The sequence below is a fragment of the Balaenoptera borealis genome (assembly GCF_965194805.1).
Source record: "Balaenoptera borealis genome assembly, chromosome: 8".
NCBI lineage: Eukaryota > Metazoa > Chordata > Mammalia > Artiodactyla > Balaenopteridae > Balaenoptera > Balaenoptera borealis.
In genome coordinates this window covers 68383990-68396308 of record NC_138865.1, presented here as the reverse complement: position 1 = coordinate 68396308, position 12319 = coordinate 68383990, and the positions used below count along the sequence as shown (strand labels likewise).

Genomic DNA, 12319 nt, shown 5'->3' with positions numbered 1-12319 from the left:
CAGTACTAAAAGGAATGGATAGAAGACGCTCTAGTCCCTGTCACAGACATGGACTTGGTTTGTAAGTAATTCTCTAAGCTTTTAAGCAAAGAGGAAGGAAAGAAAAGAAAGGAGCATCAATTGAGCATCTAACAGAGGCAGGGAGTGTACCGAACTCTTATATGTGAACTCACCTAATTCTCACAATTAGTGAGAATGGAATCAGTAAACTTACCACCATTTTACAAAGAGGAAAGGTAACCTCCCCAAACTAAACATTCAGTGAGTGGAGAGGCAGGACTGGGGCTCAGATCTAGCCCCACATTCTTTCTGTCATAGTACACTGGCCTATTAACAACAAAAACAAACAAAAAACAGTGTTATTTTTGAATACACAAACACTGGTACCCATCAAAACAGAATTTGGACTTTGTGATTCTGGGTGCATTGCCACCCAAGTGAATCAGTGGGCTTCTGATTCCAGTTTGTTTTTCTCTAGAGACCTACAGTAGAATTTAAAAAATGCTATGTGAACTACTGGGCAAATTACTGAAATATACAATACAAAGGACTGTATTTTAGTTTTCTTTTATTCTACTAAACAATGCTTATTAAATTTACAATTTGTTTAGGCTTCCATATTTTCCCCATTCCTTAAACAGTGGGAGTGGTGGGTAATTTTTGGCACCTGTTTCCTATCTGTTTTGTAGAGTTATAATATATATTATTCTAGTATTTGGATAAAAGTAATAATATTAACTATAGATGCTGAACACTCACTGTGTACTAGGTACTGTTCTGAGCACTCTGTATGTCATTTAATGTATGTCAGATCAGTAACTGATCTCAGTAAGAGGGAAATAAATTTGACTTAGAGGAAGAAGTAACATTTCCACTTATAAATGTTCTGTTTGAGCATAGATTGGCTACACAGTGATCAGGGGGCTTGTACAAAATGTGGCCAGTAACGTGACTTAAGAAAAGAGATGCTAAATATTGCCTATCCTTACTTTTGTGTAGATATGACCCCCAACTGCCTTAGTACTTCAGAACTATGGAACCCAGATCATTATTTTACCAAGTGCAAAATCTTCTGGGGCAGCTGATGCAATTCATTTTCATGAAGTGCGTCCATTTGTCAGAAAACTTGATTAGCATCCCTGTGAACCTGTCTGAGGAGCAAACCCTCATGCACGCTGATGAGAGTTTATCCCCTTTTCTCTTCAATAATGAATACAGTTGACCCTTGAACAATGCAGGTGTTAATTCATGTATAACTTATAGTTGGCCCTCAGTATCCGCAGTCGTCTCCGCAGTTTCTCCACATCCAAGAATTCAACCAACCACAGACTGTGTAGTATGGCAGTATTTACTATTTTTAAATGTCCATGTGTAAATGGAGCAACACAGTTTGAACCCGCATTGTTCAAGGGTCAACTGGGTAGTTTACTTTCTGCAGTCTCTCCTATAATGTGGGAATAGACCTTTTATTAAATCCCCAGGGAAAGGTTCCATGAAGATTATAAATCTCCGGCTTTTTAGGATGTGGCTAGGTGTTAACAGATCTTTAGGGTAGGACTCAGCTCTGAAATCAGAGATGATGAGAGTCAGAGCAGAAGCCAGATGTGAGCAGCTAAGTTCACTAAGAGAGAACAGGATTGGAGTCCAAGAAGCTAAACTCAGGTAGCAACTCGAAACAATGTCATGAAAGTGAGGCTAGAGCAGCCTCGAAACTTAGGTAGGAAAATTAAGACCCCAAGGAAGCAGCTGTAACTTCTGATGGATCAATGCCTATTTTTAGAGAAGCGTTAATGGTTCAAGACATGGCCAGGGCACCTGAAAGGAGCAGATAATCCTCTGACAATATTGAGGAAGACACTATAAAAGTCAGTCTTTGGAGTCAGTGCTGTTGGTGGCCTGGAATGGGTCAATTCCACAAAATCCTCTTTATACAATGCCTGCAATATGCTCCCTTATTACTGTTAACAGCAAAACATGACAAGTAATATTGAAGCTAATGCAGTAATGTCCTTCACTTTAGAGTTTTATGCTATTCCTAACATTCATTTTCAGTGCTCATACAAATGTAAAAAATGAACTTTCACTGTGGCTACAAACACCTTGAAAATGTCCACTTTCTTTTTTGTTTATTCTTCACATGAAAGAGACATAACTACCTCTATCCCTCTTTCCTTGGAGGAGAAAAGTCAAAATTTTGGACCCAGAAGTTTGGCCCATAACTTCCTAATCACAAAAGCTACTAGCTCCTATAGAATTCCACAAATTCTATCCTGAATTCTATCTTGCCATCTGTCTGCTTCCTAAGACCTGCTTGGGGTACACTTCAAAGCAGATCCAACCTTTCCTTCCCATACCCCATTTAAGCGCCAACAAAATAACATAAAATGAGAGAAAGGAGAAATATTGTATAAAGACAATGAAGACTTTGCCCAGTGAGAACACAACTACAATCACCCAGCTTCACTACCTTCCTCTCCTCCTCCATAAGGTGTGGAATTGTTTTTGCTCACCCACAAAAATATTTTTACAGCAAAAACTTGTACATATTATAAAACTGAATAATTCAGCTTAATCTTGTGTGAAAAACTAACATGAATACAATGGAATAAGTGGATATGGAAAACTGAAGCACCAAATTAGGCGGCCTGTAAACATATAAAGTCACTAACATTAGCTGCATACATACAAATGTGCCCTGTGCTGGCTGGGAATCAGAATTTAATTTTCTTTAGTTGGGTGGTTATAAGATCTTATTCTTAACCAAAATATGAGCAGTGCCATTATAACTCTGGTGTGGGAGGACATGCTTAATATCAATCTATAGGGTCACTATAATAAGAAACAGAAATATACACTGCAGGGCATTTTGCTCCCCACTATTTGATTCTGTTTTATTATCTTGGTAATTATTTAATTGTAAGTACCAGAGCAGCATTATTCCATTTATCATTATAAATATATAGCATATCAGCAATATCATAAAATTCCCTTTTGTGGACAGAGTTCCATCACGCTGTTTTCACATGATAAATTTGCTTCATTTTTAAATACTTCTTTTTTTGTTTCAGCTTCACTGAGGTATAACCGACATATAAAATTGTAAGATATTTAAAGTGTACATCGTGGTGATTTGCTATATGTATTCATTGTGAAAGGATTCCCCCCATCTAGTTAATTAGGGGCAATTCTTATTTTAACTCCACCAGTCAAAATTTGGATCACGTTTTGCTAAAAGTCACATTCCCACAGTTTATGATCGTGGAGCAATGGTTTTCAAAGTGTGGTCCCTGGACCAGCAACACCTAGTGTCATCTGAGAACTTGTTAGAAATACCTGGCAAAAAATTCAAATTCTTGTGACTCACTCAGACCTACTGAATCAGAAATTCTGGGGGTGGGGCCCAGCAGCCTATTCTCATAAGTCTTTCAGGTGATATAATGCATACTAAAGGACGGGCTCAGGGGCAGGGAGGGCTAAATCTATAGGTTAAAGCTATCAGTCCCTACAACAGAGAAGGATGAGGCTTGCTCCTACCCTCACCGATCCAATGCAAGCTGTGGACAAACCACAGACACAAGAGACGTTACAAAAACAACACAAGATTTTGACAGCAGTTCAAGGCAACATCAAAGAGACTTGACAATGACTTTACTGCCAAATGTTTCCCTTTAAATCCTTTCTGTAATCCCAGTATCTGCCTCCTTCTTGGTGTTGGCCCATTAGTGTTGGTCCAACACCAATTCCAAATTGTTCTGTACCTTTTTCACCTCTTGTGAATTCTAAACAAGGCAGTGCTTTTGAAAATAATGCAATTAATAACTATTGCATTTTTTACAGTGTACTATGCCTTCTTAAGGACTTTTACATAGATCATGTTATTTGATCTTCACAATTCTCCTATAAAGTTCAACCTATTAGGAAATTTGTGTGCCAATTTAGAACCTTCTAATAAAGTCCCTGAATTAACAACCACTTTTTGAGAGTAGACTATATGAGGCACATTTATATGAAACTATTTCTAGCCCCTGCAACTCTGCAAGCTGTCCCAAGATAGCAAATATATGCAACTCAAGAATGTAGAAAATGCATTAAAACATATACCATGCATTAAAATGAAACATTAACTATTACATTAAAATGAAACATTATTTCTTGAAGTATGCTAAATACTGTAGGCAACATTACATTAAAATGAAACATTAACTATTTCTTGAAGTATGCTAAATACTATATGGATTTAATACAGTGCTATATATTAAAAAAGTGAAGATATTGTTAAAAAAAAAAAGTGATGATATTGTAAGAGACAAGCTTTCATTTTCCAGTAATGAGGTGAAAGGAAGGGAATGACAATACAGTCATCCCTCAGTATCCTTGGGGGATTGGTTCCAGGACTCCCCCGCAAATACCAAAATCCTTGGATGCTGAAGTCCCTCTGTATCCTTGAGTTCTGCATCTGAAGATACGGAGGACCGCCTGTTACACGGCTTCAAAAATTCCTGCCCTAAACAAGTCTTTGATTTTTTCTACAATCCCCTATGATATCTGAACATGACACATTTTTTCTCCTGAAAAATCTAGTTACATTCAAAATTGGGATAATTCAGTAGGACTTATAAGCTCTAAAACATCATTATTTTATAACCCAATAGAAGTGGTAACAATAAAATTCCCCCCATTCTTGCAGATTTCCTTGTTCCAGTTGCATTAGCTCTTCACCTCATGGGTGGTTTCTGTGGGACTCAAATATCTCAACCACATTGGCCTCTATGATGTCTTCATGGCTAAGGGCATTTGCAAAGGCCATGTTTTATTGAGTCTGTAGTACAGTTTCAGTTTTGAGGGAGACGTAATTTTTATGATCACTCATGGGACAGATCTTCTTCCCCAGAGCATGCTTTGTTACTGAATGGACTCTGCCAAGACCAGGCACTGGTCCAGGCTGCCCATGATATTGCAGACTCACTAATTATAGGCTTATCCTCTTTATTAGCTCACTGAGGGCGCTGATGGGAAGATCTACACAGGCATTTAGGCTTGAATGTGGCATTCACACCTTGATCTACTGGCTATGAAATACTCCTCCCTCAGATTACCAGATAAATCACCTAAATTTACAGGCTGGCCTGGGGCATTATCTCTCTGGGTTACAGAACTTCTGAACAAAAGCAGAGAAAATATAAGGGAGCCATCCTTGAGAATTACTCATCACTGCCCTGGCCTCCCTGTTAGATCACAAAATTACTCTCAGGTTAACCCAGGAGCAGGGGTGGGGAGCCCTGGGCTTTTCAGAATAGTAGACAAGTAAACACCTCAATTTAAAATCTTCCTCAGTGTGGCCTCAAGTAATATTTGGCTGCTTTAACCTGGGGCACTATTTTCTTCCAAAGAAATAAAAGTCTTTTCGTGCAATCCTTTCCAATCAAACTCTGTCTTATCAACTGAGAAGTTTGTTTCAATAAGGGAAGCCAATATGTTAGGAGACTGGCAAGACTTGTATGTGTCAGAACTGCCATCTTCCCTGTTCACCTTAATGCTCTGCAAACTATTCCTACCTTGGAATCTTACAAATCACTGTCTCCTAGCCACTAACAATTTCCATTTCAAAACCATGACTTCTTCAAACCACAAGTCCCCAGTCACTGTGGCTTCTAAATAATCATGATGTTCACGCTAAACTATTTTTGATCCTTTGCACCCATATACACTCAACAGGTCTCCATCAAAATATTTTTATGATAAATCAATTTACTAGCACTTATAGGTATAAGTTCTCAACAATCTTTAAACAAATATTTTCTTGATTTTGTATAACAGAATGTTAAGGGAACGACTCCAAATTCTTTTTGCCATTTAGCCAACTCTTAATCTTCATCAAATTACCTTAACACTTCAGATTTTACATTTAACTAATTGATGAACAGCTTCCTCTTCTTTTGGCATTTTTTGCTGTTTGGCTTCTTTCCATTGATCTTTAGCACAGGTTTGAAACTGGTGCGAACATGCACTGCTGGCAAGTGCATTTCTAGAACTATAAAAGGAAGGCTTAAATTTTTTGTTTTAGTTTTCCATTGCCTTGTTCTGCTCTGTTTGTTGCCTACTCAGTAAAACAGAGAACATAATCAACTAAAAAAAAAAAAAAGTCAAGAGCAAAGAAAGTAAAATAGAGCCTGAAGGAAGCAGGAATAAAGAAAGAAGCAGGGCAGATAAACTTTCATACTTAAAAGCTAACTGGAGAAGTAAAATTCTAGGAACAAAGTTAAGCAAGATGGCCACCTGCCTGTTTCCAATATTCCCAGAGCCACAGAAAATTCGAGTCAATGTGAAGATGCTCTGTTGACGCCGTGGTAACCTAGGCTCCTCGTCTGCTCTGGCAGCTCGCCTGCCACAGTTAGATGCTCAAAGCTAACAGCTTGTTTTGAAGATCAAATGCAGAAAAGCATCATGAACAAAAAGAGGAATTCTGTCTGGAATGACAAAGCCGTTTCAAACTAAACCTCTTAAAAAACTTCAACAATACTACCAGACATCCAAAAGCACATATCAAGACAAATGTGACTCCTAAGTTTTGAAAGTGAGCCATATACTGTATGCCACATACAGCAAAGGTACTCATGTTTTTCATAGACAAAGATATCATGGCTTCCCAAATCCATTTCCAAGAAGTTTAAATGCAACAAGACCAGCCCATCACCATAAACTATTTTTTTTTATATTGGATGTTGGGTCATTTTTCAATCAATTCTGGTTAGCTCTTACTCTCTAGTTGCTGGGTTCCAGGTATTTATAATAGTAAGATCATGGATTTATGGACTAAATAAGTAGGGAAATGCCCTAAAGGCTGTTTTAAACTGATTGCTAATTTAATGTGCTAGAATAAATGTTCATATATCAAATGTTTGGCAAATCAAACGGACATATGTGCAAACAAAAGCTAGTCACACTTTTTCATGTATATATCTAATATAAAATATTTGGGTGCTGGTAACATTGTACATTGGCATATTTCATGTGTTATGTGTACCTGCACCCAAAATCTCTTTTCAGATTTGATCAGCCTTTCAAATAAGTTTTAATCTAATCTCCCATGGTCTCAAAAAGCTGAGGCTAAAAAAAAAAAAAAAAAAAAAAAAAAGCTGAGGCTTTGTTTTCTCCAAGCATAAGTACCCAAAGCAATTGATAAAGGGCCACCAACACTGGGACAACATTTAGGATGTCTTGATGACTGACCCTCTTGAAATATGTGCTTAATGCCTTTTCCCCTGCATTTGGATCAGCTGAGAGCTGTGAAGTTTAAAAAGTTATACAAGCTTGTCTTTCTCCTATTCCACTGTTATGCATCAATAAATTCTTCATTCTTTACGGCTTATTAGGACTTTTAAAAAGAAAAAGCAATCTGCTGCCAAAACCTGGCTCTGGAACCAGATGGAGTGGGAGAAGAATTTGTAATTCACAGAAAACAGAAAATTCCCATTGTCTGGAATGTGGAGCTGGTGGGACTTTTGCTTTCATGTTCATAGCATGACAGTAAGAGCTTTCCATATATGAGGATGACTAACCAATCATGTTTGCACAAGTATATCACCATCATAGAGAGTAGAAAATGCACAAAAATCCAGGCTAAGAAAGTAAATGAAAAAAATAACATCCTTATTGCATATTAATCCTTTCTCATTTTTCACTGCATACATAACATTCTTCTAAATGTAGAGTCATCTATTATTCAAACCTAGGCAGAAGGAAGCTATTCTGGGAGTGCCATCCCAACCCTGCTCCCCCAGTGGTTGCCAAACATTAATGGACATTCTTACAAGTTGATTTACTGATGTGAAATTTTTTCTTAGAGACCTGGGGCTTCCTTTCACAATGCAAAGACAACAATGACTGTTCCATTAGGGGAAACATTTCCTTTGAGTCTAAATCAAATTAATAAATTTAAGATACCTGGGAGGGTTGGGTACACTGAACTTTTGGCAGAAGTCCAGAACCTAAAGAGTTAATGCATTAGTTTACTTTGTTTCTTTATGAGAAAAAAACAGTCTGCTGCCAAACCCAGCTCAGGGATCAAATGCGGAGGACGGGAGGGGGATAATTTGCAGTCTATTGATAAAGGGAAATACAGATGATCTTAGAGGCATTTTTATGTGTGCATTTCCATTAACCAAAGCGAAGGGCCTAGAGAAGGGTAGTTGATGTGGTTGGGTCTGCCTTTGCTGACATTACCTGGATAGAGGTCAGGCCCGGGCCCTGGGGAGCATCCCACCGCCCTATCGGCAGCATCTCGTGGGGAAGTGGCGGGCTGCAGGGGCTGCACGGTGAGGCAATCTGTGAGCAGGTCAGGATGGAGCTCTGCACTGGACCGCAGCTAAGAGAAGGAGAAAACAGAAGACAGATGGAAAAGGAAGGCTATTCCTCGGAATACTTTTCTGGAAAGGCTATCATGCCGTAAGGCTCAGGCAATTCAGTCCACAAATATTTATCAAGCAACAACTACAGGTTAGGCATGGGACTTACAGAGTCAATAAAAGGGTCAGTTTTCTAATTCTAATAACACCTGGCAGGTGTTTCAGGAAAAATGTGGCTAGAGGCAGATTTTACTTCAGTCCTTGATATTTCCACTTCTGGGAACCCAACTTCCTATTATATTTTCTTTCATTTGTTCTGTATCTTATCAGAACTTGTAGTGATAACAAAAACAAACTCAAGTGTATTTAGTCTATATTGTAAAGTGCGCTTTTTCTTTTAGTTTTTTTATTTTATTTTGTTATACAGCAGGTTCTTGTTAGTTACCTATTTTATACATATTAGTGTATATATGTCAATCCCAATCTCACAATTCATCCCACCACCACCTCCCCCTCCGTAAAGTGCTTTTAAAATACAGAGATACTATCATGAAAATATCTTAGAGATAATTAAGAATGTCCGTTGAGATCTGACACCTATAGATTTTACATGAGAGGAAAATACACAAGTTAAATTTTAAAATATTATGGAACATGACAACAAGAAAAACCAAAGTCATTACAAGCAACAAACTATCCCAACAGTAAGTCACATTTAAAAATTAGACTTCATTTTATCACAATAACAAAATTAATTCTTTGTATATTAAAGAGCCATAAAAATGGCAGAATAAAGTACGGGTGCAAAGTTATCTAATTTCTTTATGAAAAAGAACTTTATAAGTGTAATTTGAATTGAAAAAAATCACAATGGAAGATTTAGTTACATAAAAATACCAACCTTCTGTTTGTCTAAAAACATAATATCTTTAAAAAATCTAGAAATATATTTCTGACAGATATTGCAAATAGTTATCTTCAGTGTTTAAAGAGAACATATAAATTGATTTTGTCTTCATCAAGATAAAACTAACCCTTTAGATACAGGGCTTGAGTATACTTACTCATTCAACAACTATTTATTGAGCATCAGACACTCCTCTAGACTCTAGAGATACTGTCTTATGGAAGTTATACCCTAGAGGGGAAGCAGATGATGAACAGTAAAATATATGCCATAGCAGATGGTGATAAATGCTATAGAGAAGAGTGATTCGGAGAAGGGAGACAGTGAGTAGGGATGAGGGATGGCAACCTGAGACAGGGGGATCAGAGGAAGTCTGTTGGAGATGGCACTGGTAAAAAGCCTTGATAGAAGTGAGGGAGTGAGCCCTGCAGACATATGGGGGAAGAACCTGTTGCTCTGTGGTGTGCCTGGATTATCTGAGGGATAGTAAGGCAGAAGTGGAGGGAGTCTGGGGCTTGGAGTAGAGAAATAGAAAAAAGCTGAGATGTAAGTGGGGGAGAGAGGGAGCAAGTTTAGTGTCCCTCTCTGTCTTCCTCCCAGATGAGTAGACCAGAAAAGGGCCTTCCAGATCCTAAACATTTAAAGATCCTAAACATTCCCTAGTCCAGGAATTATCAAATGAGTGAGGAGGGAGGCACACAGCAGAATCTCCTAGGAGGGGAATGACTCACTATGCAGCCCTTGACATGAACAAAATTTTTAAAAAGGAGAAATAGAAATGAAAATAAACATAAACAATGTTTGGCACAATTGTAAAGAAATGCAATGCTAAACTTTTTTTAAAAACTTATCTATTTTACATTTGGTAGTGTATATATGTCCATGCCATTCTCTCACTTTGTCCCAGCTTACCCTTCCCCCTCCCTGTGTCCTCAAGTCCATTCTCTAGTAGGTCTGCATCTTTATTCCTGTCCTGCCCCTAGGTTCTTCAGAACCATTTTTTTTTTTTAGATTCCTTATATATGTGTTAGCATACGGTATTTGTTTTTCTCTTTCTGACTCACTTCACTTTGTCTGACAGACTCTAGGTCCATCCACCTCACTAGTGGAAAGCAGCTGCAATGCAGGGGGAGATCAGCTCAGTGCTTTGTGACCGCCTAGACGGGTGGGATAGGGAGGGTGGGAGATGCAAGAGGGAGGGGATATGGGGATACATGTACACGTATAGCTGATTCACTTTGTTATACAGCAGAAAGTAACACACCATTGTAAAGCAGTTATACTCCAATAAAGATGTTAAAATAAATAAATAAATAAATATTCTACATATTAAAAAAAAAAAGAACTTATCAAATTATCCAAAACTTTAAAAAAGTAGCTGTAGTGAAGGTAGAGTGAGAGAAGCATTCTTAAACACTGTTGGGTGGAGTGTATACTGTTTCAAACTTTCCAAATGGTACTTGGGAATATTTTTTTCAAGACCCATAATTGAAATCATTTGTTCTTAGAATTTGCCTTAAGGAAATAGCCAGAAAGGTGAAGGAAGATTTATACCCAGTGCTCTAGTTTGATATATAGCATTATTGTTACATTAATTTGATGGAATATTATGCAACCATTAAAATGATGTTCATGAATATAAAAGCAAAACACAAAATTATGTATACAAAATGATAACAATTACATTAAAACAAAGACAAAATACTGTAAGGAAATGTAATCCAATATTAAAAGTGATTTTTGTTCTTAGCAGCAATATCATGAATTTATTTCCTCTGTTTTCTTTTTATCCTTTCCTCTGCTTTCCAAAATTTCTACATTCCAATGATGTGTTGGAGCTGGCTTGCACCAATCCAAGAATACCAATTGTGTGTACTTTTTCCAAACTTTACTTGCAATGATGTCATATTGATAGCTTGAAATTGGTCATGGTGATAACATTTACACTATGGAAATTGACAAATGCTACAAACTGGGGCTTTTTCATCTGGAAAGCTGGTTGTTAAACACCACGAGCATACCACTGACAATGACTCTGATCAGAAAGAAAAACATACACACAGGTGCAAAACATCAGTAAGTTACTATTTAGAGAGCAGTATTTCTTGGAACTGAAAAAACTTCATGAAGAGACAAACACATGTCCATGTCCAGGTCTTAGTCCAAGAATATGAAAAGGGCACAGTGACCCTAAGTATAGGGAAGAAGCATTTAGCACATGTAGTGAACAAGACATAATTTCCTCAGCTTAGCCATATTGGAATGTCTGACCAAGACTATCTGAGTTAATGCCTAACCCTCTCAGGGGCTTTGGAAGGTATGTTTGTTATTTTGGTACTAACCTATCACATGACACGTAAGAAAAACTGGAAAAAATTCAAGGCTTAGAATGAGTTCTGGTGATCACTTTTAATTTATCTTTCATCGTTAAAATGTGATCTGGGGCCCACATGTTCTACTAAGAGTAGACATGAACATCTCTCTGCTTTCTATTACCCACTATTCTAGGGTTTTACAGATATGAGTACTGATGAGGTCTTTCTAAGGAATTTCACAGCCATGGTTACTCCTGGATCCAAAGGCAGGCAATTCTTCCTTAGCTGTGACAAGTATTCATGTGTTCCAAGAGTGTGATTCCATACAGCTTTGTGGTGAGAGTTAATTTGGTTTTCTCTGGGACTAGACATGGTTCTAGAAAGTGCTTCTTAAATCAAATAAGCCGTGAGGACCTTTTTTTTTTTTTTTTTTTTTTTCAGAAGGCCCTCAAGGGCCTTATGCAAAACTTCCGAAGGAGGGCCATATGCATAGAAATGCAGTAATGATAAGCAAATTTAGTATCCCTCTCTCCCTCCCAGATTATTAGACCAGGAAAAGGCCTTCCGGATCATTTAAGGCTCTTAAACATTCTCTAGTCCAGGAATTGTCAAATGGGTGAAGCAGGAGGCACACAGCAGAATCTCCTGGGAGGGATCTCTTTCAATATACTATGGTTTTATATTTGGAGTAAGAAACCCAATTATTTATATAAAACAACATCTTCTTAGCTCCTAGGAATATAAAAAAGAAA

General features: G+C 37.6%; 1 protein-coding gene across 1 annotated transcript in view; it reads right to left on the bottom strand.

Moving 5' to 3' along the window:
- Positions 1 to 12319, bottom strand: part of GLIS3 (GLIS family zinc finger 3) — a gene marked incomplete at its 5' end in the record, with an annotated part of 158751 nt that overhangs the window by 60145 nt on the left and 86287 nt on the right. Inside the window, one exon of the mRNA XM_082400631.1 lies at positions 8224 to 8365. Within this exon, the coding sequence (XP_082256757.1) occupies positions 8224 to 8365 (142 nt within the window). The remainder of the gene's footprint in view (positions 1 to 8223; positions 8366 to 12319) is intronic.